This window comes from Gekko japonicus, unplaced genomic scaffold (assembly GCF_001447785.1).
Source record: "Gekko japonicus isolate JY-2015 unplaced genomic scaffold, Gekko_japonicus_V1.1 scaffold2097, whole genome shotgun sequence".
Classification (NCBI taxonomy): Eukaryota; Metazoa; Chordata; class Lepidosauria; order Squamata; family Gekkonidae; genus Gekko; species Gekko japonicus.
The window spans coordinates 196,841-224,733 of record NW_015168718.1 but is presented as its reverse complement, the minus strand read 5'-3'; the positions used below and the strand labels follow the sequence as shown (position 1 = coordinate 224,733).

The 27,893-nt window shown below is 48.2% G+C and overlaps 1 protein-coding gene across 1 annotated transcript in view; it reads left to right on the top strand.

Annotated features, from left to right (window-relative positions):
* The first annotated feature begins 5,338 nt into the window (after window positions 1-5,338).
* MMP15 (matrix metallopeptidase 15) overlaps window positions 5,339-27,893 on the top strand; it is a 34,284-nt gene continuing 11,729 nt past the window's right edge. The window contains exons 1-8 of the mRNA XM_015415571.1: window positions 5,339-5,573; window positions 6,426-6,429; window positions 7,382-7,532; window positions 19,018-19,140; window positions 20,587-20,894; window positions 22,872-23,036; window positions 24,160-24,362; window positions 27,000-27,138. Of these exons, the coding sequence (XP_015271057.1) occupies window positions 5,463-5,573; window positions 6,426-6,429; window positions 7,382-7,532; window positions 19,018-19,140; window positions 20,587-20,894; window positions 22,872-23,036; window positions 24,160-24,362; window positions 27,000-27,138 (1,204 nt within the window). The 5' untranslated portion in view covers window positions 5,339-5,462. The remainder of the gene's footprint in view (window positions 5,574-6,425; window positions 6,430-7,381; window positions 7,533-19,017; window positions 19,141-20,586; window positions 20,895-22,871; window positions 23,037-24,159; window positions 24,363-26,999; window positions 27,139-27,893) is intronic.

The window sequence follows — 27,893 nt, the reverse complement described above, 5'->3', positions numbered from 1 at the left end:
GGGACATGATTGCAGGTTTGGATGGCATGCTTATTTATGGTATGATAAGACAAAGATGGATGGTTTTTTTGGACATCACTTGGTAAGAAAAGCATTATTTGCGACATGGACGAGGTATAAAAAATATTTTCGTGAGGTAAGACCGATGTGGATTGTACCAGCAGAAGTTTTAACACCTTACTCAAGACAGCAAGGCAAAGAATGGTTGCCATACAGAGACTTAATTAAAAAAGAGGGAACAGAATGGACAATGAAAAAGCAGAATGAAATTGACTATAAATATGAATGGTTGAAATATATGCAGATTTATGATGTTTTTAAATTGGATAAAAAAAATTATGGTTTTAGGGAAGAAAAAAATGAAATAGAGAGTATATGGGAGAGTGGAGGGAAGAAAAAGATTTCAAATATGTATAAAATATTGTTAAAATGGTATACTGAAGATGAGATGGTTAAAGAACAAATGATAAAATGGGCAATTAATATGAACAAAGAAGTGACTATTGATGTATGGGAGTATTTGTGGAAAAATTCGATTAAGATTTCGACCTGTACCAATGTTAGAGAGAACTGTTATAAAATGATGTATAGATGGTACATGACGCCAAAAAAAATAGCAAATATGAACCAGAATTTGTCTAGTAAATGTTGGAAATGTAAAAAACATGAGGGCTCATTTTACCATATGTGGTGGACATGCGAAAAGGCGGTGGATTTTTGGACAAAAATCCATAATGAAATACAAAAAATATTAAAATGCTCTTTCAAAAAGACACCAGAAATTCTGCTTTTGGGACTAAAAATGGAAGAAGTTAATGTAACAAAAAAGACTCTACTCTGGTACTTAATAACAACAGCAAGAATGATTTATGCACAATATTGGAAAATAGACAAAGTGCCAGAGATAGAGGACTGGATACAAAAAGTTCTGTTCATGGCAGAGATGGATAAAATTACAAGAAAATTAAACAACAGAGAAGATGAAGAGTTTTTGGAAGAATGGAAGGACTTTAAAACATATCTGGAAAAGAATTGGGATGTGAAGCAAAGTATATTGTACTTAGAACAATATTAAACCAACTGATTGTTATCTAAAGATTTAAATGTTAAGAAAAATGAGAATATTTAACGTCATACTGAAAAAAGAGATAAAAAGGGGAAAGCATTGTGGGAAGCCGAGGAGGGGTGGAGGTATTGGGAATAGGGTGAATGAAATGTAATGGAAACTATTAAGCTATATGAATTCTCAATGAATGAAAATAAAAATTTTGTTAACAAAAAAAAAAAGAGTTCAGTTCCCCTGGAGTAAAAGGCTGCTTTGAAGGGTGGACTCAATGGCATTGTACCATGCTGAAGCCCCTCCCCAAACCCCGCCCTCTCCTGGATCCACCCCCAAAATCTCCAGGTGTTTTCCAACCCCGACCTGATGAATTTTTTTTTGTATTGTGTGTGTCTATATCTGTGTGTGTGTGTGCCTGTAAGTCATGGCTGACTTCTGGCGATCCCTAGTGGGGCTTGGAGGCCTCTGCGTCACAGCCCTGGTATTCCTTGGAGGTCTCCCATTCCAAGTACTTGCTGGGGTCGACCCTGCTTAGCTTCCGAGATCGGGCTTGCCTGGGCTATCCAGGCCAGGGCAGTCTGCAAAATGTTACGGCAATCTTGTTCTTCGCTAGCCCTCTGTCCCTTTCTTAGGCATCCTTTCATCCAAAATTGGTTTATTTAACTGTGCTAAAGGGAGAACGTGAGGCTGGTTCCGTATACTCGCTTTGCAGGGGAGATTTGCTTTATCCCAAAGTGATAACGTACACATCTTGTGTTCAGAATGCCTCGCTTCTTAATGCAGGATAAGAAGCAGAGGGAAAGAACCCATTTTAAACCCAAAAGCAGAGTCCAGTTGCTGTAGATGCTTTTCCCTGTAATTACAGTGTGTCATCTCCCCCCCCCCTCCTTTTTTAACTTGTGCAGAGTGACTGGAGTGCGTCTCCCATCCACACTCCTGTAGCATCACTGTGACTCCCAAACCAGCCAGTGAGCCAAACATGCAAACCTAATCTGGGATAACAGGCTGCAATTTTACCGAGCTTGGGGAGTGTGTCCTGGAAGGGTCCCGGGGCCCACAGCTCAGATTTCTCGAGGGTCAGAGTTTGCTTGGTGACACAGTTTGGTACTTTTTTGGAAACCCCTGGGGAGAGCTTGGTTTGTGTGGCACTGGCTTGCTTGAAGGTAGTTAATGAGGAGGAGCTTTGTCACTGCAGGTTGTGGAGCTTGGGGCGGTGGAGGAATTTTTGCTCATAATGGATCAGCCTGCAGGAGCTGGTCCTTGCAGAAGGGGACCCCTAGGGAAAAAAGGCTCAAGCAAAGAATGTGCCCCATGTGCACAGAGTGCTCCTGACAGACAGCATGCAGGCTGATCCATTGTGTGAGAGAGAGAGAACAAGAAGAGTTTTTGCTCATAATGGATCAGCCTGTATGCTGTCTGTCAGGAGCACTCTGTGCACATGGGGCACATTCCTTGCTTGAGTCTCTCTTTTTCTCTCTCTCACTCACTCACTCACAGGAGTGCCTGGGAACTCTCAAGCTGTTTATCTGGGGAGCAGTCCTGAATTCTGCTGTTTCAGCGAAGACCAGGTGTGGCCAAACTTGCTGAATATAAGAGCTACATAGAATAAGCACCAGAGCTGCAAGACATGAACAAATATTACGCACAGGGTTTTATTGAAATATATACAGGTTTGCTTTTTTATTAACATTAAATGAGACTGCCAAAAATAAAAACAAAAGGGGTAAAAACAGATGCTGATAATGATATTTGTTTGTCCAATAATGTTTATTCGTTTTTTAATGACATTTTTTTTGTCTGAGAGAGAGAGAATGCATTTGAGAATGCATTTAAAGTTAAAGTTGCTTTCTTTCTCTGCTCCCCCCCCAAGCCTACCCAGGGAGGGGAACACTGGCTGGGGAAGGGAAAGCCAATCAGGGAGGCATGCCTCCGCTTCACTTCCCCAGCCGCTCTGCTGGGAGCCGCACAATATGTGTGAGAGAGCTGCATGTGGATCCCGAGCTGCAGTTTGGCCACCCCTGGCAAAGACGTTTGTGCCCGGATTCAAACATCCAACAGTTAACCCTGTCCTAACCCTGTTCTCCAGGGCTTTGAGCAATGTGTTTCCTCCTGTGCGCAGAATGGGGCAGTAGCTGCCAAATGCTGTTTTGCAATTGGGCTCCAGAGAGCAGAAATAGGTGGGGTGGCGATATTGCTTGCAAAGAGACCCGACTTGGCTACGGGAGTGAGAGATGTAGCCCTCCGAACAACGGCCAGCCAACATCCCTTGTATGTTTTAATTTTAAGTGTGTTCGGAATAAATAATGCCATTTCTGTAACCTCTCCAAACATTGGGCTGCTTTCAGTGGTGTAAACTTCAGCATAGTGTGTTTGGGAGTCCTGTACGAAAGCAGCAAAGATCCGGGAGGACCCCTTGAAATACACGCATGTCCACACATGAAGTTGCCTTTTACTGAATCAGACCATTGATCCATCAGGATCAGTATTGTCTACTCAGACTGGCAGCGGCTCTCCAGGCTCTCAGGTGTCCTTGTCACTTTAACAGCTTCCTGGAATTTCACCTGGATACGCCAGGGATTGAACCTGGGACCTTTATGTGTGCAAAGTAGATGCTCTATCACTGAGCCACAGTTTCTCCCAAATAACAGAACGGAGAGCAGTACCGATACCCGCCGGGAGCTGAAGGTGCCCTGGTGTTGGCCAGCCGGCAGAGAGCAACTGATCGGTATCCTGTCCTCTGCAAAGAGGGGGTGCAACCCCAGAAGACAAAGACACTGCACACATGGACCACCATGAAGGCCTGTACTGCAAGAGCCCGTGAGAAAGCCACTCCAGGATTCCCTGTGAATGGAGGCTTGAATCTCCTTCTCTGCACAGCTTATAAACAGTTATTACCTTTCGGCAGGAAAATGCACCAGGAAGGAAGTCAAGCAGGGCCGTCCTAGCGTGTCACCCCGCTGGCTTCCCAGCTCAGTTGAAAAGGAAGAGGCCTGAAGAGCCGGTGGCTTAGCCCAGCCAAGGTTCAAAGCCCTCTTAGGGGAATTGTGTTGTCGCAAGAGGAAGGGTTTTTTGTTTTTGTTGTGCAAGGGTGGGGAAAGGAAGACTCAATAGGAGGTGCCTTGCTGAGGAAGCACTGTGGTGGGAAAACGGGGGGGGGGTGAGTCCTACCCATGGAGAAGTGCAAATGCTGTTGGCTGGACCGGAAGTTACCCCGTCTGCAATTTTTAAAAGGGCAGGAACAGAATCGGCACATTCCACTGTACACTAATGCAGGAGCAAGTAGCAGGATGCTGTGTCAGGGTGTGGCCGTCATCTGCCCCAGCCAGCAAGGAGCTGAAGAGCTGTGGCCCTGTGGAAGGGCCCAGAGCTTCAAGCAGCAGAGCAGAGCTGATATCCCCTTTCTGTTCAGCTGGTTGAGTTTGTTCTCCCATCTCCTCCCTGGCCTTTATGAAGCCCAGCTGTGTGCTTTATCACATGGGGGGGGAAGCTGTTAGGCAGGTGCCCCCCCCTTCCAAGCCCCAGATGACCAGCTAGATTGGATACAGCACAATTTCTGGAGATTCAGGACAGGAGCTGGGTTTGGGGGAGGGTTTGTTAGAGCCTCCAGATGGTGGCTGGAGACCTCCTGCTATTACAGCTGATCTCTAAGCGACAAAGACCTGTTCACCTGGAGAAAATGGCCACTTTACAAGGTGGAGTCTATGTGGCCTTATACCCCATTGAAGTCCCTCCCCAAACCCCACCCTCCTCAGGCTCCACTCCCAAATTCTCCAGCCTGGTACTTCCCAACTTGGAGCTGGTGATCCTAGATTACACACCCCCCCCCCAGCCAATAGCAGTCATTTTCGTCAGAGGAACTGTTCTCTCTGGAGATCTGTTCTGATTCTGCGAGATCCACAGACACCACTTGGAGGTTGGCAGGCTGGCCTCAGGTTGGGTAGAAGGAAGGACGAACGGGACAGGCGACTGCTAGAGGCGCGGAGGAGCTATGAAATATTGCCCCCTTGTGGCTTCGGGCTCCCGCCCCCTGCTGTGGGGCTCTGGGGCCCCCCTCCCAACACGTGGCGCTCTTTAGCGCGCGCGCGCGGGAAGCAGTCCTGCCAGAAGGTGTTTCTCGCCGCCGCCAGGCAATGCGCGCCGTGGCCAGCAAGCTGCGCCGTTGGCCGCTCCGTGAAGCTGCCCAGAAGGACCCGGCGGGGCGGAGCCTTGCCGGGGCTGGCCAGCTGGGGCGGTCGCAGAGCTGAGTTCGGAGCCCGGACCCGCCAGACAAAGGCGGTCGCCGCAGCCACTCCGCCTCCGGACCATGGCCGTGCTGCTGCTGCGGCGGCGGCGTCTGGAGGGGGCCGGCGGCGCGTAGAGAACGAGGCAGCTGGGCCGGGCGCGAGTCGACGGGGGGGCGGCGATGGACCGGCGGGGCAGAGGCGGCTGGGGCTGGGCGTTGCCGTCGCTCTTGCCGCTGCTGGCTCTGGCTGTGCCGCGGGCCTCGGAGGGGCCAGCCCCGGGCGAAGTGGACCCCCCGGCTGCACGCTGCAGGTTTCCACCGGCCAGGTTTTGCATGCGGCGGGAGGACACACTCCATGCTCGCCGGTCTGTCCTCAGAGGCCCCGGGCGGGGGGCGGCTGCTTCGCCCTCCAACTCGTGCGCTTGGCTAGGAGGCGCAGCAGCGGAGCGCGCCGATTCCCGCTGTTTCGGGGGTGGAAGGCAAACGCGGCGGCGGGAGGGTCCCGGACTGCCGAGGGGAGAGGCTGCGCCCTTTGCCCGGGGAGGCGGGCTGGCAGGTGGCAGGTGGCGGCTACGCACCGAGGCAAAGCAAACATTGCCGCGCGCCTCTTCCAACGGCAACACCCAACCATGTAAAGTCCGCGGGGAGATAGCAGAGAGCCGCTCTGGACCTGCTCCCCCCACCCCGGGCTTGTGGCTGATTCGGGTGGCGGGGAAATAGACAGACCGGGGAAGGGGATTTTCCTTTTCCCTGTATGGCTTCCAGCGGAGCCGGATCTCGCTTCCCTCGCGGTGTCCTCGGTTGGGTGCCAGGAAGGAGCAAGGAGAAAGTCTAGAAGAGGCCGCCGGACTGAGCCGGGAAGGGAAGGCAGAGCGCCTCCCCAGCTCAACCTGGATGCTCAGAGGAAGTAGCACCGCTGGGGTGTGTGTGTGTGTGTGTGTGTGTGTGTGTGTCCAGGGCTGCTGCCAGGGGTCCGGCTGACGCTTCCAGCACACCAGGCGCTGATGGTTGGGGAGGGAGGGAGGGCGTGGGGGCTGTGGGCTGGGCTGCGGCAGGTGCACCAGTAGCGTCTTCGGCATCCCTTCTCTGTGTGACACGTGTGTCTCGAAGACCTTTCGGAAGGCTAAGCAGGCGGTTAGCTCTGCAGCTCCCAGCTCAGTTCTTGAGCCTGAGAACTGAGTTTAAGAAATCAGTGGCGGTATCTTTCCGCACACACCTGGTAGACTGCAAAGCAGAGGGGCAAGGCACAGGCCTCTTTGCATGGGGTTTTCCTGCAGAGCCTGTTGGGCCAGAAATGGCAGTGGAACTGAATACGTCTCAGGAAGTAATTCTTTAGCCCTTGGGAAAGCACTTGTTTCCAGCCTGCGATCTAAAATTACCCTCGTCAACACTTGGAGTTGCCTATTGGCAGAGGCTTGTCCCATTTGAGTGCGGCTTGGCGGCGCACCCAGTTCACAGTTCAGGCTCCTGAAGGGGAGCATTGTGTTGTTGGAGTGAACCGTTAGATCATGCTGCCCCTGGGAAATCTATGCGTGCCATTAGGGCATATTCCGCTTCTCCGTGCCTGTGCTCAGCATGGGGTTTCCCCAGGGACCTACTGACCATTTAAATCACAGGGAAGTTTCCTAGTGCGCCACTGCCATGGAGGGCTGCTAGTGGCCAAGACCAAGCATAGCCAAGCACTGACTCTGGCACTCGGGCACATAACTCAGACACTTCCTTGGCAGTGGGGACTAGTGTCCTGCCATGTTACTAGTTTTCAGGAGGAAGTGGTCAGTGAATTAATACCCGTTGTTTGCCCCACTGAACTGAGTGACCCCTGAAGTTCACACTGGCTTTGTAGTGCTGCCGGGGCCACTCAGTTTGGCCAGCCCCAGGACCGTTACTTCCCAATCCGCTCCTGGGTTTACTCCCACCCCGGTCTTTCCTGGCAACTTTCAAGCTTTCTTGGGAAACAGTTCCTGTGACCCAAAATGCACAGCAGAAAATTTAACATTTATAGCCATTTGGCATTGTCCTGCATGCTCTTGCTGTTTGGTGTAGTAGTGGATATCAGACTTATTCTTCTGCTTTGCCTTACCATCCAAATGCTTCCTTGCAGGCCTGGCTTCAGTCTTACGGCTACCTCCCGCCGTCTACCCGCCAGATGTCCACTCTGCGCTCAGCTCAGATCCTCTCCTCCGCTGTGTCTGAGATGCAGAGCTTCTACGGCATCGCTGTGACGGGAGTCCTGGATGAAGAGACGAAAGTGTAAGCTCTTCCTTGGGTGGGGTGGAAGCTGAGTCTCACCTCCTGTGGCGCAAGGCTCCTGTCCTTTGGGGGAAGCTGAGGAACAGGAGAAGGCCCAGGAGGGGTGAGATGGAGTGGGGAAGGGCCATCATGCCTTCTGGGTTCTCTATTTGCCTTTCTCTGTCATTCCCATGTTTAAAGAATGTAGGAATGGCCATAGTAGACTGGACCAGAACAGTATCATATCCCAACAGTGGCCAGCTTCAGAAGCCTACAGGCAGAGAACTGGGAACAAAAATGCCAACTACTGTTACTCCTCAGTAACTGGCGTTTTACAGGTACACTACCTCTGAACATGGAGGTTCTGTATAGCCATCATGGCTAAGAATCACTGAAAGGACCTTTCTTCCATGAATCTTTTCTGTTCCCCTCTTAGCCATCTAACTAGTGAAAGTGCCTCATGGCACCAGTTAATTAAGTGTTACATGAAGAAATTGTGTCTCTGTTCCTTCTTTGCTTCACATTTTATGTGAAAGTTATCCCGTTTTATACTTCCCAACTGTTATGATACTTTTTTGTTAGTATTCATTATTATTATTATTTTTCAAATCTAGTCTCTCATCTTGGTGGGCATGCATTTTGTTTATATTATATATTATATAATATAGCCAACCACATTGCAAAGATTGCAGAGCACTTGTAGACTCCCAGTAGGCTGTTTGTGAAGCCCCACTGAGTGACTTCCCCAGGAGCAAAATTTGGAAGGCTCATTCAGCTGCAGTGGGAGGGTGCATATTGGCAGAAATCGTCAACCCTTTTAGGAAAACTGAAGGGCACTGAAATTTAGAGGCCACTGTGTCGAATCCCTATGTAAAAATATTTTTCAAATTGAAATGTTTGCCTTTTCTCATGATGCTGATTTTCCTTCCTGTCTTTCTTGCATCCCCTGGAGCAAAATTCTTCAAAGGGATCCCAATTCCGTCCCACTCATGCACTAAGAAAAGAGACTTCCTCTGTCATCTTGCTGCACAGCAGTGGGTTGGAACTAGAGCCAGTTTGGTGTAGTGGTTAAGAGCGGAGGTAGTCCCCACTCCTCCACATGAAGCCAGCTGGGTGACCTCAGGTCAGTCACAGTTCTCAGTCAGAGCTCTCAGTCAGCCCCATCTACCTCACAGGGTGTCTGTTGTGGGGAGAGGAAGGGAAGGTGACTATAAGCAGCTCTGAGACTCCTTTGGGTAGTGAAGAGCAGGATATAAAACCAATTCTGCTGCTGCTGCTGCTGCTGTCATTTCCACCAACTTCCACTTCCTGCTGCCAATCCCAAGATTTCCCTCTCATACCAGAAGTGGCATTTTGGGGAGATCAGTGAGCTGCATTATGGTGGAAAGAAGGCATGAAAGTTCTGTTGGACTGTTGGAAGGATCTTCCACCAGTGGAAAATCCAACCCAATGTGAACAGATCCAGGGGTCTGCCTTGCAGTGGCTCTCCTAATTCCTCCAGGGTAGGGGACAAAGGGTAGCATTAGGGGAACAGCTGTCCTGAGGGCACCCACCCACCAGAGGGGTGGTACACTCCCCAATGCTATTTAACATCATATGCACCCCCTTGCCCAGATTTCCCGGAGACACGGGCTGGGTTGTCACTAGTATGCGGATGACACTCAGCTCTATCTGCTGTTGGGCAGCCAGTCCAACTTTAGCTTGGGAGATCTGGACCTGGTGTTGCAGGCCGTGGCTGGCTGGCTTAGGCTGAGTGGACTGAAACTGAATCCGACGAAAACGGAGGTTCTGTGCCTGAGTCGGAGTGGCCCGGGATTAGGGATCCCACTCCCGTCCTTCAACCTGGCACCGTTGGTGCCAACGTCGGAGGTTAGGCGTTTGGGAGTGCTCCTGGATGCCTCTCTAATGATGGAGGCCCAGGTAGCAGCCACTGCTAAGTCAGCCTTTTATCATCTTCAGCTGATCAAGCAGTTGGGAAGTTCCCTTCCTTGGTGACAGTGACCCATGCTATGGTCAACTCGAGACCAGACTACTGTAATGCCCTCTGTGTGGGGCAGCCCTGGATCCAAATCCGGAAGCTTCAGCTGGTGCAGAATGCAGCGGCCAGGCTGTTGCTGGGTCTCCCCATGCGAGAACACATCCAGCCTGTGCTAAAAGTGCTGCACTGGCTATCTATAGCAAACCGAATTCGCATCAAGGTGCTGGTGCTTACCTTTAAAGCCCTTTATGGTCAGGGACCTACCTACCTACCTGAGGGACCACCTTTCCCCACATGTTCCCCAGAGAGCACTATGGTCAGGGTCTCAAAATCGTTTGGCCCTTCTGGGCCCCAAGGATGCCAGGCTGGCATCGACCAGGGCCTTTTCAGTGGTGGCTCCAACCTGGTGGAATGAGCTCCCGGAAGAGATCAGGGCTCTGAAGGACCTTTTACAGTTCCGCAGGGCCTGTAAAACAGCTCTTCCACAAGGCCTTCAGGTAAGGAGCTGCACCTAACAACCTAAGACCTTGTGCCCAATACCACCTCCAGCCTAAGCTCACCAATAGAAAAACCAATTGCTGACTGTATTTTTTTATTATGTCTGCTGCTACTACTGCACCGCCACCGCCATACGTTACTTTTAGTAATTATGCTGTGTTTTATACTGATATTTAAATTGTTGCTTTTATTTGTTGCAATTTTTATGTAAGCCATCCTGAGCCTGCCCTGGCAGGGAGGGCGGGGTACAAATCAAATCAATAAATAAAACAAAATAATAAAATACCTGGAAATATCACTTCTGCGTTACTTTTAATCAGAGTGCTTTTATTAGTTCTTGATATCTTTTGTTGTTTAAATAGAACTCTTGTGTTAGTTTTGCTGTCCTTCTATGTACTGGTTTTCCTGTTTTATGTCCCTTAAATAAGTCATAGGATCAGCTACATTTAATGCACCACCACTCATGTATAGCATAATCTGTCATTTTTGAGCCCAGATTGAATAGCTTTTACATCTTTCTCATGACATACTGCATTCACAATGCTGTTCATAAATATTATAAAGAGTATCAAGGGCAGCAGACATCACTGATTCCTCTTTTCAGACACGTCATTAATTTTCAGTGTATTTAATGTTTTGCATCCTTATAATGCATAATAACCCAGAAACAAAATGCCATACTGGTATCTATCCCCACCCCCCCCACCCCCGAATAGAATTAAGAAAAGCCTGCTTTCTTCAGCATCTAAAAAGCTGATATTTAAGTGGGTATACTTTGCCATACCAAAGTCTATGTTACCTTTCATCAACCTCACCGATGGCTGGAATGCAATGTAAAATTGTGTGCCATGCTAAACATCGATATTTTGTAGTCCAGAATAAGGGAGGTTATCAGCCAACATGATTTCTCACTTGACAAATCCTTCCCTTCTTTAGGCATCAATAGCAGTTGCTTTCCATGGAGTGGGATGGGGGTGTGTGTGTGTTACATTACCCAGGTCAGCATACTTAGCAGCTCGCCCCTAAAAGTAATACAAGCTTTCCAGAGTATAAGCTTTTTGTCCCCCCCTCTGTTGGCAGATACTAATCCTGAAACCATTTATTCTGTTACTAAATTTTTAATAATAGTTTTATCTGTAAAACGACAAAAATCTGGCTTGACCCACCTGTAACAGAATTTGGTATGCACCCAGTTATTATGATTTAAATGAATATTTAAATGAATTATAGTTTTATTAATAACTTCTGTTTTAACATTTTAGATCTTTTAGATTTGATTACTTTGACTATAAACCTTTATTGTAAAGTTCGTATTATGAGGCTAATGTTGTATATTCATCTTTTATAATTGAGCTTAAGACCTTTGGTCATAGAAGCTAATAAACATAAGTAAGTAAGCTTTTTGTCAAAGTTCCCCTCGTCAGATACCATAAATCTTGTTGGTCTGTAAGGTGCAACTAGACTCAAATACTGAACCTAAAAGTAATATATATCCATGGGTAATCCTCCCTTCTTGGACTTTCCATCCATCATGAGCATTCTGACTTTATTTCAGCTTCTTCTTGGCTTATTTTAGTGCTTAGCAGTTAATAATCCTCACCAATACTTTGAAAAAAGGTATTTATACCACACTACTTGCACTCCTTGGGTCAGCTTTTTCTCACCATTCGGTGTTAACAGATGTGAGATCCTGTCCTCTTTCTTGGAAAGGGTGAACATAACATAGAGTTACTTTTACAGTGGGTCCTGAGAAGTACAATACATTTCAAAGTGGATCCCTCTTCAGAAAGTTTGTTAATCGCTGCATTTGGGTGTTAGGATGAAATACAAAGTTGTTTTGTTTGTTAGGGCTTTTAGTGGGGTTCAGATTCATTGGTGTTGCTGTGGGGCTTTGTGTTTCTGACTTCAGATGTGTGCAGTTTTTTATTGTTGATTTTTACTGATCATTGAACTTTGAGTCACTGGCTGGGAAAAGTCCAGCTATAAATATTGTAAATAAGTATCTTTATTAATTTGTTATTTGTTAATTAGGTATATTTCATGCTCATTTATTATCATCTTGCTGCGCCTTAATGTTTGTGGCGGCTTTGATGGGATTAACAATTTGTGCTTAATTGTTTAATCTGAGTGAATAATTTGACATACTTGCTACCATATTTGAAATCTTTTTTGCAGAGGCTTATGATTTTCAATATCTTTAATTGGTGCCTGTAAAATTTTAATCCTACTGAGATTTCCTCTTTAACCTTTATTTTTATTCTTATTTTCCAGTTCTTAAATTTGGTATACTGTTCTCTTTATTTCCTCCATTCAAAGCAATGAGAGATGTGTGTCCTCTAATAAAGTCTTAAAATTATTTCCCACACTGTGAAAATATAAGCATAGAGTATAATGTTGATCTGAGAACAGACCTGATCTCTTCGTTCATTGTTCTTCCCATTTCCTCCTTATTGGCTAATGAAAATGATCTAGTCTCTATAATCTGTCTTGCTTAGTTCATAAAATATACTGTTGTTGTTGCGTGATGCGCCAGACCTCAGATTCAAATTTCAACACTTTTGATAGTCCAGTATATAATGTATTCCAAATTCTTGAATGAAAAGTTGAGTGGAGGACAATTAATTCCTTAATCTTAAAGATTTCTCCTATAAAACTCTCTGGTAAATTTATAGACATATTAAATGTGACCATTAGTAACCTATTTACATGCGTCCATCATACTCTCAAACAATATAACTGGAATTTTATTTAGAGTCTCTCAAGATGATTTAAAAAGTGATTCTGGTTAACATTAGCCTATAAATGGAAGCAAGGAGTCCGCTTTCACCATCAGCCCCACCAACCCGTTAAATTTACAGTGCGCTCACCCTATCCCTCTTTGTTCATGTATTGCTTGTATATTTTATAGGACATTTTTAAGTAACAGCGGCTGTACTTTTTTGCTGAAGAGAAGCATCTATATATCTAATAGCCAAGTCGCCCCCTGGTGTGCGGATACCTAAATCCGCGCACCGGGGGCACCTGGGGGGGAGAGTTTTGTGCACACGTGGGGCGGTCCCCAGGTGTGCACAAAAATCTTAAAACCTGAAAAAAAAATCGGGGGGATACTTAAATCCCCCCAAAAGTCACAGAGCGTCCCCTGCGCATGCGCAGGGAACGCTCTGTGAACTGTCTTGGTTCAGGGGGGGAGCGAGCGACCGGCCGCTTTGAGGAGGCGGCGGCAGCGAGGCCCGATGAGCCCCGGCGAGGCCCGGCGGCTGCAGGCTGGGTAGTTTGGGGGGGGGAAGAGAGAGAGAGAGAGAGACTGGGAAGGGGGGAAGAGAGAGAAGGGGGGAAGAGAGAGAGACTGGGGGGGCCGGCAAGCCGGGGGTGGTAGTTGAGGGGGGGTTCAGGAGACAGGGGAACCGACGGGAGAGGGGGAAGCTTACCTGCTTCTTCCACCTCCGCTTGCTCTGTGTGGAGCTCCCCCACTCCTCCCCCCGCGATTTTCGCGGGTCCCCTTTCTTGTGCATTTCTAATTCTTGTTTTATTCCATTAATCCCTTGTGCTGCATGAGTTTCTTGCAAGAAAATAATCTTTGCTTTCTTTCTAAATTGTCTTTGCCTTTTAACTTTAATATTGAGCTCCTTTATTTCAACGACATCTACATTCTCATTTTCTATGAGAATTTAGTACGATCAACACAAGCAGAATTCATCTTCCCTTTTCTTTTGATGTTTTTAAGCTTTTTCATTCTTTGTTTTTTGTGTTTGTTACAGTCCTTCTCTCTCTCAAATGCTAAAATGCCTGCTCCTTTACCCCACCTGTACTTTTTTCTGCCCCTACAACTTCTTCAAAAAAATTAAAGTCTCTTCATCTTTTTAAGGTTTTGGAATTTTATGTAAATTTTGGGAAATTTTTATGGTTTGGAGAAAAACCATTGATTTATCTCTGAATTTTAATTTATTTATATATCCATAATTTTATCTCCCACAAGCATGTTATGTGATGTGAAGTATACAATATATACCAAAATTGGGATTACAGTTAAGTCCATTTAAATTCAAATAACAATTAACGTTAAAGTGCTTTATACAGTAGCCTTAATTAAGTTCTAATAACAGCAGTAAATGTTAAGGTGCTTTGTGCCGGAGTTGCAGTTAAATTCAGATAGCAATGACAGAAGTTAAAGCCAAGTAGCACAGTTAAATATTTACCTCATGCCAGAGTTCCAGGTGAAGATGAATAATGGTAGACATTTAGGTGCTTCATACAAAATATTCGTTTAAAGAGCAGCATGTCTATCATTTTCAAAGAGCATTAAAGAGCTTTGTGACAAAGTTGAATTTGAATTAAAGTCTGAATATCATCATATAAAGGTTTTCAATAAATGAAATGTACTTCTATCCAGATTCGATCACTAAAACATTTTAGCTTTAATTTAAAGCCTTTAAATAATTGTTTATTTCGATTCAAATTAAAGACGTGTGGCTTAGTATCCAAACAAGACATCCATTAAATTCCATGCTTGGATTTTGCATCTCCAAGGCTTAATATTCTTAACAGCCTCAATATTTTGCAGCTGTTATGTGTAAATGAGGTGCTAACGTTTCAAGTTTTAAAAAGCTGTGTACCTCCAAATAACCAGAACAGAAGTCCACAGAGTCCTTGGCTAGTCCAACTTCAGTTCAAGGAAGATGGGAATCGTGCATCAGCAATTCTTTTTCCTGCCTCCTTCCCCCCATCTTTTTCACTGCAAAAAGGGAAAATAAAGAAGCAATTTATAATGCAGTAAAAAGAACAACAGGCACCAGCTCTTCTCTGAGGGCCTCTGTCAGTGGGGAGCTAAAGCCCCCAGAAATAGTTCTCCTCTGAGCTCCCGAAGACAGCTTAGATAATTGGGGGGGGGGGACCACCCCATTTTCCTCCCTGCTGTGTACATTCAGGGCTGCGACTAAGAGTGATTTCACACCAATAGCTTTACAGCAATTTTAGCGGATACTGGTGAAATCCACAGAAATATGAAACCTCAGAGGACCGTTGCCCTGTTTGCTGCCATATGCCTGGATGGGGGGGGGGGGGCACAACATTTGTTTGGCCAGCTGGAGAAGGTGGTCCTTTCTACAGGCAAACTTGTTAGAAGGGAGTTCCCATAGAAAAAGACAAGTGCCGTGGTTCTTGGGAGAGTGAAGGTTCATGAAAACATGTGGGTTGGATCCAGCAGTGCATAGGCAGGGACGAAAATGTGTCTAGTGTGCTTCTGCTTGTACAAGAGCTGCAGCGGCATACAGCACTTCAGTAGGTACGGTGCCAGATTAGGATCTGGGAGCCCAAGGTTCAAATCTCCGCTCTGCCATGGAAGCTTGCTGGGTAACCTTGGGCCACTTATGTGCTCTCAGCCTAACCTACCTCACAGGGTAGTTGTGAGGATGCAGTGGAGTAGAGGACAATAACGTAAGCCACTTTGGATCCACACTGGGGAAAAATAAGGTAAAGGTAAAGGTTCCCTTGCTCAAAAGCCAGTCGAATCCGACTCTAGGGTTGCGGTGCTCATCTCCATTTCAAAGCCAAAGAGCCAGCGCTGTCCGAAGACGTTTCCGTGGTCATGTGGCCGGCATGACTAAACACCAAGGGGCACGGAACGCTGTTACCTTCCCACTGAAGTGGTACCTATTTATCTACTTGCAATTTCTTGCTTTCGAACTGCTAGGTGGGCAGGAGCTGGAACTAGAGATGGGAGCTCACTCCATCATGCGGCATCCGGGTCTCGAACTGCTGAACTACCGCCCTTCCACAGCCCGCAGTTCAGCGTCTTAACCACTTGGACCACCGCAGCTCCTGGGGAGAAATACAGGGTGTAAATAAATGATGCCCTAACCTGGATAGCCCAGGCTAGACCGATCTCATCAGATCTGAGAAGCTAAGCAGAATCGGCCCTGGCTAGTATTTGGTGGGGAGACCTCCAAGGAATACCAGGTTGTGGTGCAGAAGCAGGCAGTGTCAGGGCAGGCATGACAGGCAGTGGCAAACCAGCTTTGAACATCTCTCGCCCTACGGGGTTGCCCTAAGTCACCTGCGACTCGATGGCAAAGATAAATAAATTATAATAGTGCTTTGATATAGTTTCTAGTGAAATAACCGTGTACATCGGGAACAATGCAGTGTGCGGCAGTCACATCATTTTACTTAGTATCAGAAGAAATACTTTTGTGTTGTGTCTTGCACTCATGGAAAAAGCTAGAAGGGGCAAAACTGCTTTTACTTAGCACAAAGCAATCTGTGAGGAGTGACTCTGGTGCTTCTACTTGCACAAGGACTGCTGCGGATACAGAAGTCTTCTGTGGGGTCCAACCCAATGGTGAGGAAGGACTCGCACTCTTGACTTTAAAATAACAGAAATTTTCACTCCCTCCTCCAAAGCTGCCTATATTTTTGAGGATCTGAATGAGATCCTTCACTACACAGCCTTGCCGGGACAGGGATATGGATTTCAGCCTTTGGTAATGAATCTGTATTCATGAGCTTACGTTTTGGTTGACAGACGTTTCAGCAAAAACACTCGTGATGGATTTCTCCACCCACCCACCCCACACCCACACACACCATATTCCCAGGGTGAATATTCAAAGAATGCATCGAGGCCTTCCTGATGTGGAAGGCAAAAGGTGATGATGTAGTGTCCTGGTGTATGCTGGTGTCCGATTCCCCATTCATTCAAAGTAAATCCATGTTTGAAGAACAAAGTAGAATTTATTAAAAGAGTTGGTTAGATCAGGAACACAATCATTGTTAGTAATGACTACAAAAGTCCAAGGGAAACATAATAAAGGGACTTGAACCGAGACAGGACCAATGGGCCCAATTCCCGCTGGCGGGAGTGTGATAAGTCTTAGCGCCCATTCCTTGGGAACACAACGGTTCATACTACATAAACACAAGTTCAGTTCTCAGGCCTCAGAATACATGATAAGGAGAGCAAGCCATAACTCCTTCCCACCTCCAGCTGGTTAACCTTCTGCAGTGTGCTAGCAACAGAAAGTAAACACCTACACAAGAGGCAACAGGAGGGGGGATGAACCTAGTACAGTATACCTTGCAGAATAAAACAGACAACATAATGGCAGCTTGCTGACAGCTGGGTTCTCCCTGTCCAGGCCCGTAGCTAGGACCTTTCTAGTGAGGGGGCCCTGGGGAAAGTGGGGAGGCTGGAGTGTGTGCGCGTGCGCTCTTTGTGCGCGCGCCCCGCACACACATCACTTCTGCCGCGCAACTGCTCCACAGACAGCGCTGGCCCGGCTCTCTCGGCGGAGGGGCTGGCTCAGGCGCCCTGCACAGCACGCACACCCCTCTGGACCGCAAGCTCCCCCGGTGACCACTTGCCCTTTCCAACAGTGCAGGAACAACCCGGCTCCTCGCGGAGCTCGCGCGGGGGGGGGCGCTAGATCCCCTGCGCACATGGCGCCTGCCATCCGCACCCTTGGAGGCCACAAAGGCGCCCCGCCCGCCGCTCTCTGGCACAAACGCTTTGCCGGCGTCACGCCTCCCCGCCGGCACACTTTTCAGTTCCACGCAGAGTGTGGCCTTCCTCTCCTTCCCCACCCTCCAAGACACACATTGCTCCTGTTTAAGGCACCAAAGGCCTTTAAACGCCCCCCACAAACCCCCACCCTGAAAGGGCTGGGTGAGTCAGCTTTCGGGGCGTCCTGTCGCGGGGCTTCCCGTCCTGTTCGTGTGTGCACAGCCACGTGGCTCCCGGCCCTCCACGCCAAAGCTCAGCCCGCCAAGCGCGGCGCTCTTGGACTGGGGGAGGAGGAGGGTCCTCTTAGACTGCAGCTACCCCCCCCCAGCCCCGGAGATGCCCGGCGTGGTCCCCTCCCAACTTAGACCCACCTGCAGCCTCATCCCCCGTGCCAAGATGACTCACGCATCCCTGCCCGGGCGGCCCTTGCGGGTGGAAGGAGGGCCGGCAGGCCTGGAAACCAACCGATCGCGCCTGCCTACCTGCCGTCCCCACAGCAGCTCCGGGAGGGGGGAGCGCGGTCGTGCGTGGGTCTGGGACACGCACGGAAACGTCTTCGGACAGGCTGGCTCTTCGGTTTGGATTTGGAAACGGAGATGAGCACCGGAACCCTAGAGTCGGACTCGACTGGCTTTCGAGCAAGGGAACCTTGACCTTTACCTTAAAATGTGCGTGTGTAATAGCTGTCCACGTCTTGCTGTCCACCCAGAGTTGGCAAGCCCGCCCTTACTGTGCAATGCACTACCATTCCAAGGCTGGGCTGAGCGGGCTTGTGGTGCGCGACTGCAGGACTGGATGACGGGCCCAATCCAATCGGTGCCCATGGCGCCATCTCTCGCCAGGAGCCGCTTCCCCGCCAGCTGCAGAAGCCCGAGAGAGCCGCGCTCGGACTGTATTTCCCAGCGAGCTGCCCGCGGTGGGAGTTTCCGTTTTAGCCCGGTCCTCTTAAGCATATTTAAACAGGGCGTTTGCAGGAAGCAGAGAGGTGGAGCGCGCCGGGGAGAGGTAGCCGGAGCGGCAGACGGGGTTGGGGTGGCGGGGGGAGAGCGGCGCAGGGGCCCCTTCGCCCAGCCTTGCCCCCTTCCCTTTGCAGTCTGGGCATGCCAGGAGGCGTCGCGCCCCCGGGAATTGCCGCTGCAGTGCGCGCTCGTCGGCGCCTCCTCTTTGCCAGCGTCCCTCCTGGCGCCCTTTCGAAGGTGGAAAGGCTGCAGGTCACTTGCGCAATCGGCGGCCAGCGCGGTGCCTCGATTGTCACGCTTCATTGAAACGCCGCTGCCAGCCTCTCCTCATCTTCGGGCCGGGGGGAGGGGAGCAGAGGATCGGGGAGGGGCCCCTTACAAAACCCGCAGGGGGGGCGGGCCCCGTGGGCCCCATGCGAGCTACGGGCCTGTCCCTGTCCCTTTAGCACATTCTGGGAATGCTGAAGCAATGTGTGATTTCCTGCCAGGCTTGAAGTTGTTGTAGGGGACTTGACCTCCTAGCTCCCTAGCCCTCCCATCTGTTCTCAGCTCACTGGCTGTTATGACTTGCAGGTGGATGAGGAGGCCCCGCTGTGGAGTCCCTGATAAGATTGGAACTCAGGTCAAAGCCAACATGCGGCGCAAGCGATACGCACTGACTGGACGCAAGTGGAACCAAGACCTTCTGACCTTTAGGTATGTTCTGCTGTTAGGGTTGCCAACCTCCAAGTGGCGGCTGGAGATCTCCTGCTATTATAATTGGTCTCCAAGCAACAGAGAGCAGTTCACCTGGAGAAAATGGCTTTGTTGGAAGGTGGACTTTATGGCATTCTACCCCGTTGAAGTCCCTCCCCAAACCCCGCCCTCCTCTCAGGCTCCACCCCCAAAATCTCCAGTATTTCCCAACCCGGAGCTGGCAACCCTCCCCGCCACCCAGGCCTGAAGAAGGATTGTTTTCTTAGGCCACTTTTAGAGGGCAGCCTACAGGGTTGGCCGAAGGAGGGGCCAGAATATCCCAGCTCAGAATCACAAACATCCATACTTTGTCCTTGAAATAGGTTATGTGATGTGGTTTTGGCCTAGATTTCTTCAATGGTTTTTTTAAAATTTCCAGTATCAGGGATTTTGCAGAGGACTTTGGGAAAGATGGGACCGCATCAGGCAGGGAGGGAAGGGTGGCATCATGAGGGGACAATGAAATTGGTGGAAGCCGGGTTTAGGAGCAGAGTGCTGTCCATGCACAGGTGGCAGTCACACTGAAAGCTACCAGAGTTTTGGCAGGCAGCTGTTATGGGCTTTCAGACTTTTTCTTTGTAGCTGCGAGGGCTAGAGGTATCTCTAAAGAACTGAAATCTGAATTGAGCTGAGAATGTTTTGCCTGGCATTATAAATGGATGTACTGCGTAGTATCCGCTCCTGTCATCTCATCTGGGGAAAAGAAACGGTTCTTTGGCAATAAAATGGCAGGTTCTGCCTCTGCTAGTTTTCCAGATGCCTGCATTTCTGTGGAAGAATGTTTTCTTCCAGAGGCTGTATAAGACCATAAAGGCCACGATGGGAGATTTGTGAATGTTCCTTAGCATGAAAAAATCTGTCTATGAAGCAGTAAAAAACCAGCACCAATTGCTCACATTTTTCTCCACTGCAAGCTTTATGTTAAAGTATGGGACATTTTAATTAGTCTTTTTGTACACAACAGGCACAGCTATCTAGAAGAGAGGCTTGTCTCCTTCCTTTTATTGGACCAGTGCCCTCACATTACCTTCTCGGTAGCGAGGTACTTCTCGATTATGAGGATTAGGGAATATAATGTTAAAGTTCTGGAGGGATAAGATAGTCCTTTGTATATTAAAACTATGGTTCTTGTTATGCTTCTAATTTATGCCAATAAAAGTACTGAGCTGTACTAAAGGCCACCCAGTTTTCTTGTAGCATAGGCAAGAGTCTGCTGCATCAGATGAATCCTGTGCCGTGGGGGTAAAGGTGGTGCTGGTGTTGTACAGATGTACATACACAAATTGGGGTACAGGAAAGGAAGAGCTAAGGTGGCAAGGTGAGGCCTCAGGGGAAAAGCCTTCCTCCTGTCTTCCGTCTGCTAGTAATAATACACAACAGGGTGTCCTTTTCTCCTTTTGCTTCTAGCATCCAGAACTACACAGAGAAGGTGGGTCGTTTCCATTCTTACAATGCCATTCGCCAAGCCATCCGAGTGTGGGAGAAAGCTATCCCACTCGTCTTCCAGGAGATCCCATACGACGAAATCCATCACAAGAGGAGGAAGGAAGCTGACATCATGGTGCTCTTTGCTTCTGGGTTCCATGGGGATAGCTCTCCCTTCGACGGTACCGGGGGCTTCTTGGCACATGCATTCTTCCCAAGTACTGGTTTGGGAGGGGACGTGCACTTCGATTTGGACGAGCCATGGATGCTTGAGAACAGGGACGTGTCAGGTAAGAAAGCATCGTAAAGCTTTGAAGATGATGTGTGGGTGTATTTCAGGAGTCCCCAACGTGGTGCCCATGGGTGCCCTGGCACTTGTTGAGTGTTTCTTTCTAGGGCGCTTTTGCCAGGCAGGGCTTCTGACTGGCCACTGGAGGTCATCCTGAAATGTTGAGGATTAACTATTAGAGTTATGCGTGACATCACTCCCGGATAGGCTGTGGTTGGCCTTGCCTCCTTCATTAGCCATTCTAGTACTTGCACCCACCACCATGTGTTAGAAGTGCAAAGGTGCCCAGAGGTTCAAAAATCTCTAATGTATGCTGTTCACAAAACTAGATCAAGGGGGTCTGGCATCAATGTGGAAAGGCTGGGTTTCCCGATTTACTCCAATCTCTAATTGCTCTACAGGACTCACTTTTTAGAAATTTGAATTGGCTATTTTTAAAATGTTTTATTAAGCTATAGCTTGTACCAATATCAGTTACTTTTCACAAACTGTTTGCTTCTCTGTTCAAACTTCTGCTCTCACCATCTGTTATGTGTAAATGCTAGTTCTGTTGATTAATGATGGGATTTACACCTGACCCTTCTATCTCAGCTCTTCATTTTTTACTTACATTGAGAATCTACACTTGGAAGATTCATGATGGAACTGGCACTAAACTTCTCTGCCTCAGCTCCTCTCTCCCCCTTGTAATCTTCCCCATATGTATAATTTCCCTTGACATATCTGCAGGAGTGAGCTGTGACTCACAAAAGCTCATAGTGAAATAAATGTTCTTAGTCTTCAAGGTGTCCCTGGACTTTTTTGTTTTATCAGTCTGGGGATCAGCTGTTCCCAACAGGTTGATCATCATCTTTGGAACTGGCAAGAGATCCTCTTCTCGGTCATTCCTGGGTTTTCATGTAATTTTTGAGACCATCTTCACAGTTCACTGCAGCACCTGGTTTGAGCTGTTTCTACATGAATGTTTTGCTCTGCCTTGGTTTCTTTACTGCACTGCTGTTTTCAGGAGCACATGATATCTTCCTCTATTAATCCTGCTTCAAGTTTTCTCCTGCTATGATTGTTCCCAAATGCGGTTGGGTATGATCTTTTTTGCAAAGATGACTCAAAGTGATGGGAAAGTGCACATGTTTGCAGATCCTGCAAATATTGGTGCCATTTTCCTTAGACCCCATGGCCACCATTCCCTCCCATACACTAGAGAGATTGTAGGGCACTCTCTTTAAAGCAGAAATTGCTAGATCATTATAGCGTCATAACAAATTATTGCAATAATGTATGGCTTCCCAACTCATTTTTTTGGAAAAATGTAAATTTCTAAGTCTTTTCATTGCAGAATTATAAGAGGAAAAGTGCTAATGGGAGATGTGCAGCCTACACCTTTCCCATATAATTCCACAGTGAAAAGGGCTAGAAACTTTTAAAAAGTGAAAACTGAGAATTGAGAGGAGCTAGTAAATCATGGCATTAGATCATTACAGCACAGTTCTCTAACAATCTAGCAAGTCTTTTTTAAGCCCTCTAATTGAGTGGGGAAATGTTGATCAAAAGGAGCTAAGGCAAGGAACGTACAGGGGAATCTGGTGTGTGCAAATTCTGTTGCAATGAGAGCTACACAGTGTATTATTCTATATGAACAAAGTTTGATTCCAGTGGCACCTTGAAGACCAACAAAATTTAATTCATGGTATAAGCTTTCCTGTGCAAACACACTTCTTCAGATAACTGAATCTATTGTTTTATATGGCTTTAGCCATTTTGTTTTTTCATCTGCATTATTGGCCAGATTCCCTCTCTGCTTATGGTACAGTAAAATGTAGATAGTTTGAGTTCGGAAGGGGCACACCTATGGCTGATCTTGGCTTTTGCTTGATTACATTCGATTCCTTTCCCCTTTCCCCCATCATTCTGAGAAGTGGGATCAAAGGGCAGGGTGGGAGTGCATTGATTTCAGGAGCCCTCCTTTGTCTCTTTCAAGAAGGGAACAATCTCTTCCTGGTAGCTGTCCACGAATTGGGCCATTCGTTGGGCCTGGAGCATTCCAGTAACCCTGGTGCCATCATGGCGCCTTTCTACCAGTGGATGGACACTGAGAATTTCCAGCTGCCGGATGACGACCACCGTGGCATCCAGCGACTCTATGGTGAGTGCCCTTAATAATACGAATCCGTTATGGTGACCGCCAGCTGTTAATGGCCTTGGGGCATCATGTGGGATGACCCTCTCCCTTTCTGAGTGGCAGGTGAGGGGGAGAAAGAAACTTCAGAGCAGCATTTTAGCACATGGTCTAGTATAAAGTCACTTGTTCTGGAAGTTGGCAGACTTAGCCTTTAAAGACAGAACCCTGAAATGCTGGCCCGTTTTTAATTTTGAAAGAAGTGCTGGAAGTTCATGGTGACCCAAGGTGCTTTGTCTCCCGGTCTGTTTCCACGAAGACATTTGGCTCCACTTTGGCTTCCTTACTGCAGTGCTGTTTTCAGGAACATCCACAGGATGGCATCCTTTTTTTGTCCCACTTCTCTGTTTCCCCCTGCTTTGTTGCAATTGTTCCCTAACCTGGTTGGTATGATCATTTTGGACAAAGAGCAGTCAAAGCGCTTCTGGACAGGAAGGTGTGCATTTTTGCAGGTCTTACCCACATCAGTGCCATTTTCTTTGCTTCAGCCCCTATTGCTGCCATTCCCCCCTCTGCATACACACACTGGAGGGCTTTGGGAGGATTTGAAAAATTGGGAATTGCTAGATCACTATAGTTTATAACGATTAACAATCTCCCAGCTTTTAATTTTTAGACGTTAAGTCTTTAGTTCTTTTCACTGCAAAGTTATGAGGAGAAAGGTGCAGCCTACCCCTGTATGTTTGTTCTACATAATCAAGGGGGGGGGGGACTATGTAAAGCCCCACCCTCTAGCCACTGCAAGTCCTACTTAGCTCTCCTTTGATTTTGACAATGAGGGTCCAATCAAAGTGTTTCTGCCACAAAATACTGACCCCTCCTTAATATTCAATTCAAAAAACTGGGAGGTATATACATGTGTTTTGATGAGCCTCTGGAAATGGGTGAGGATCTTGCACTAATCCTCCCTGTCTCTCCCCCTCTTTTTAAGTCCTTCCTTTTTAGGGACAGACCTCTAAACATTCAGCCATGTAGAATATTCAGGTGTGTGCCAGTTTGACTCATGGAAGAGCTTTTGGTTATACCGATGTGACACTTTCTTGTGCCTAGTGATTTCTCCCCACCAGATCACGGTGTCTTTGTTCCTCAGGTGTCCCAGGGGGACGGCCACAACCCACCAGACCCTTTCCTACTGGGATGCCCAGGAAGCCAGAGCAGAGGACTTCTAGGCCACCACCCGGCAGGCCAGACTGGCCTCCCAAGCCAGGCAACCCCGGCCAGTCAGAGCCCAACATCTGCGACGGGGACTTTGACGTGGTGACGGAGCTGCGTGGGGAGATGTTTGTCTTCAAGGTACGCCTTCTTCTGCCCAGTTACCTTTGTTGACCTGGCAGATCAAAGCATCAAGATGAGATCCCAGATGTAGAAATAAAGAGGGTTGTCGCACCAGATTTGGGGATGGGTGTGGGGGTTGGCAGCACTCATTTAAAAGGCAACTTTTTTTTTGTACCCAGCTTACGTGACCCTCCAGGCAGATTACAAAACCCATCCCAAATATGACACTCAGCTGGCGGAGAGAGATGTTTCAGTGTAGTCCCTTCCCCAGACTCAGGGGTCATTTCCTGCAGGAGCGCACAGGAGCAGAGCTCCGGCAGTAAAGAGCCCAGGGGGTGGGCACATGCAACAACCCCCACCCCCTGCTCCCAGCAGCCCTCAGTCAGAGCAAGAAGCAGTCAGGTAAGTTGCAGAGCTCCCCCCCCCGGCCCAAAACAGTCCAGTGGCACCTTTAAGACCAAGTTTTATTCAGGTACAAGCTCTCCCTCCTCTGTGAGGACAGATCTGCACGTCCTCGTCCCCCCCAAATAGCTAGCAATCCAAAACAGTCCAGTGGAGCCTGAGCGGTGGGTGTTGCCTTCTGACACACTTCTAGTGATGTCAGGGGGTGTGGTATATGCAAATAAGTTATGTTAATGGGTTATGCTAATGAGCTCCTTCACCTCTTTTTTTACGAAATGACCCCTGCCCAGACTACAGGGCCCCCTTGGCCCTACTGCAGTCTGGCTGTTGTTCTGCCTCCAGAGTGTGGTGGCAATGGGGTAAAAATGCCTTCCCCTCTTCCAGAAATTGGTTTCCAGCCTCTACTCAGTGGTCTTTCTCTGCAGAGCAGGGCTTCTTCCTCTGAGCAGGTGCAGCAGAGACTTTTGTAGCTCTCTCCCTTCCCTCTGGTGGCCTAACTTGGAAGCTTGGTTGCCACCAGCAGGAGAGGTCAGAGAGTGATTATGGCACAGACTCCATCTTGTGGCCCCGGGGGAGGAATCTGGAGAAGTATTCCCAGGGGATAAATAAGGCATCTCTCCAGCATGGACTTTGAAAGCCAACTGTTTCTGCCAGCAGCTCTAGAAGCAAAAGGAAGACCCAGGGTAACTTGGTGCGCTCAGTGTTGGAGGAACTGGAACTCATGCCAAGCAGCCTCCTAGCTCAGAATAAGCATAGAGAGCTTCTTCCCTCTCCCTTGGCCCAAACTAAAGTCTGCCCAATCACCTGCAAATTTTCTGTTAAATGCGCAAGTGTTAGCATTCTGGTGGTAGAAGCTGGGTTGTTTTGGGGCTACTGCCCAGTTCATGATCTATGCATCTCTTGGTTACTCACCCACTCAGAAGGATGTTCTGAGTTTACATTTTCTTCCTTGAGCCAAACAAGGCTGTTTGGAAGGAAACCCCATTTCTAGGTTTGGGGAGCAGTGAGATTTAATTTGATCTGCAGAACGTGATTCTCTTTGCTGTGGGTCTCAGCTGCCCAAAACCCTAGTATATATATATTTTTCTTTTTGTGCAAACTATGGCAGTTTCATAGCTTCTAGCCCCCTTTCCTTGCAGTATTTCCCAATGGTAAACTGAAATCATTTACTGTATACTTAATCTCCTGTCTGGGAATGAAGACTCTGCTGTTCTCGCAATTGTTAAATACAAATACATCCTGGGAGCTCTAGAAATCCAAGCTAATAGCAGTTCCTCAGCCTCTGAATAACCAGGAAGTAAGCATAATGACTGACTGGTAGTCTTGATGGATTTTAATCTATGCTACTTTAAAAAAAAAATTGTATGTTCCTTTCCTTAAAAAAACAACAACCTGGGTCTCTCGTTCTTGTGAATTTAACCCTAATCTTTCTCATACTGTCTTAAAAGCCAATGTGCTATGTAAATTTCTTGAATTAGTGCAATGCATGATTCTTCCTTTTTGCAGAACTGAAACTATCTAACATTCTCTTTGGCAGGTTAATGTAGGATCACATCCCCCCCCCCCCCCCCGCCCCCTTTGCCTGCTGCCCAGACCTGGCTGGTCCCGGCTAGCCCGATCTCGTCAGATCTTGGAAGCCAAGCAGGATCAGCCCTGGTTAGTACTTGGATGGGAGACCACCAAGGAAGTCCAGGGTTGCTACACTGAGGCAGCCAATGGCAAACCACCTTGGTTTGTCTCTTGCCTTGACAACCCCACTAGGGGTCGCCTTACGTTGGCTGCAACTTGACAGCGTTTTCCAGCCCCACCTTCACTTGCTGCCATCCAGGGGTGCCCAGTGCTGGAAGTGGACTATTAAAGAAGAAGAAGAAGAGATTGGATTTATACCCCGCCCTTCGCTACCCAAAGGTGTCTCAGAGCGGCTTACAAACTCCTTTCCCTTCCCCTCCCCACAACAGACACCCTGTGAGGTAGGTGGGGCTGAGAGAGCTCTGACAGAAACTGCTCTTTTTCAAGAACAGCTGTGCCAGAACTATGGCTTGCCCAAGGTCACCCAGCAGCTGCAAGAGGGGAATCAAACCCAGTTCTCTCAGATTAGAGTCCGCGCACTTAATCACTACACGAAACCACTACATCAGTCTTGTTGCCGTGGCTGAGCCTGCTGTGTTGAGCTCCTGTGTGCCACTGGGGGCAAGATAAACCCAGAGGCTGGAGAACTGAGCTTGAGAGGGGCCTTATTCTCCCTCCCTAAAGGGCCGCTGGTTCTGGCGTGTTCGCTACAACCGGGTGCTGGTCAACTACCCCATGCTGATTGGACACTTCTGGAGAGGCCTCCCAGGGAACATCGATGCTGCGTATGAGAGGCACGACGGGCGGTTTGTGTTCTTCAAAGGTGAGGGGGTCGTGGAAGTAAAAAGAGTGAGAACAGAATGTCATCATGTGGAGATTTGCTAACATCAAGGAGAACATCTCCCTCACTCCTCCAAGCTCAAGCCTGCAAGGACAGGCAGTTTCTTTAACCTTTCCCTGGTGTCAAAGCTATCTGGAGAGATGGATCTCTCTCACAGGAGAGGTGTGGCATCGAGAGTCCGGACAGAGAGTTTTGTACATACGTTGTTGTGTATAGACGTCGTACACTGCCCTGAGCCCTCTGGGGGAGGGCGATTTATAAGTTGAATCAATCAATCCTCGCCCTGACCTGGATAGCCCAGGCAAGCCCGATCTCGTCAGATCTTGGAAGCGAAGCAGGGCCGACCCTGGCAAGTACTTGGATGGGAGACCTCCAAGGAATACCAGGGCCGGGAGGCAGAGGCAGGCTACCAAGCCACTTCTCTGAATGTACTCCGTGTCCCAGTAAGAGTCGCCAGAGGTCACCCTGACTTCCAGGCATGGGCACACGCACACACACACACACGATGCAAAAATACCAAGTAAATAAATAAACAAAAAACAATCCTATCCATGTCGTAGTCTGTTCTGAAGTGGGGTGAGACTTGGAACAGACTGACGCCCAATCAAAGTTCTGGTGGCAAGCCGGGAAAAAGGCCAAATCCCACCAGCAACTGGCACCGACAGCTTTTTTCTTGCCCTGTCTCTTGGTTACTGAGGGCCTCTTGGGCAGCAGGCTAGCAGCCTGGCACAACCAGG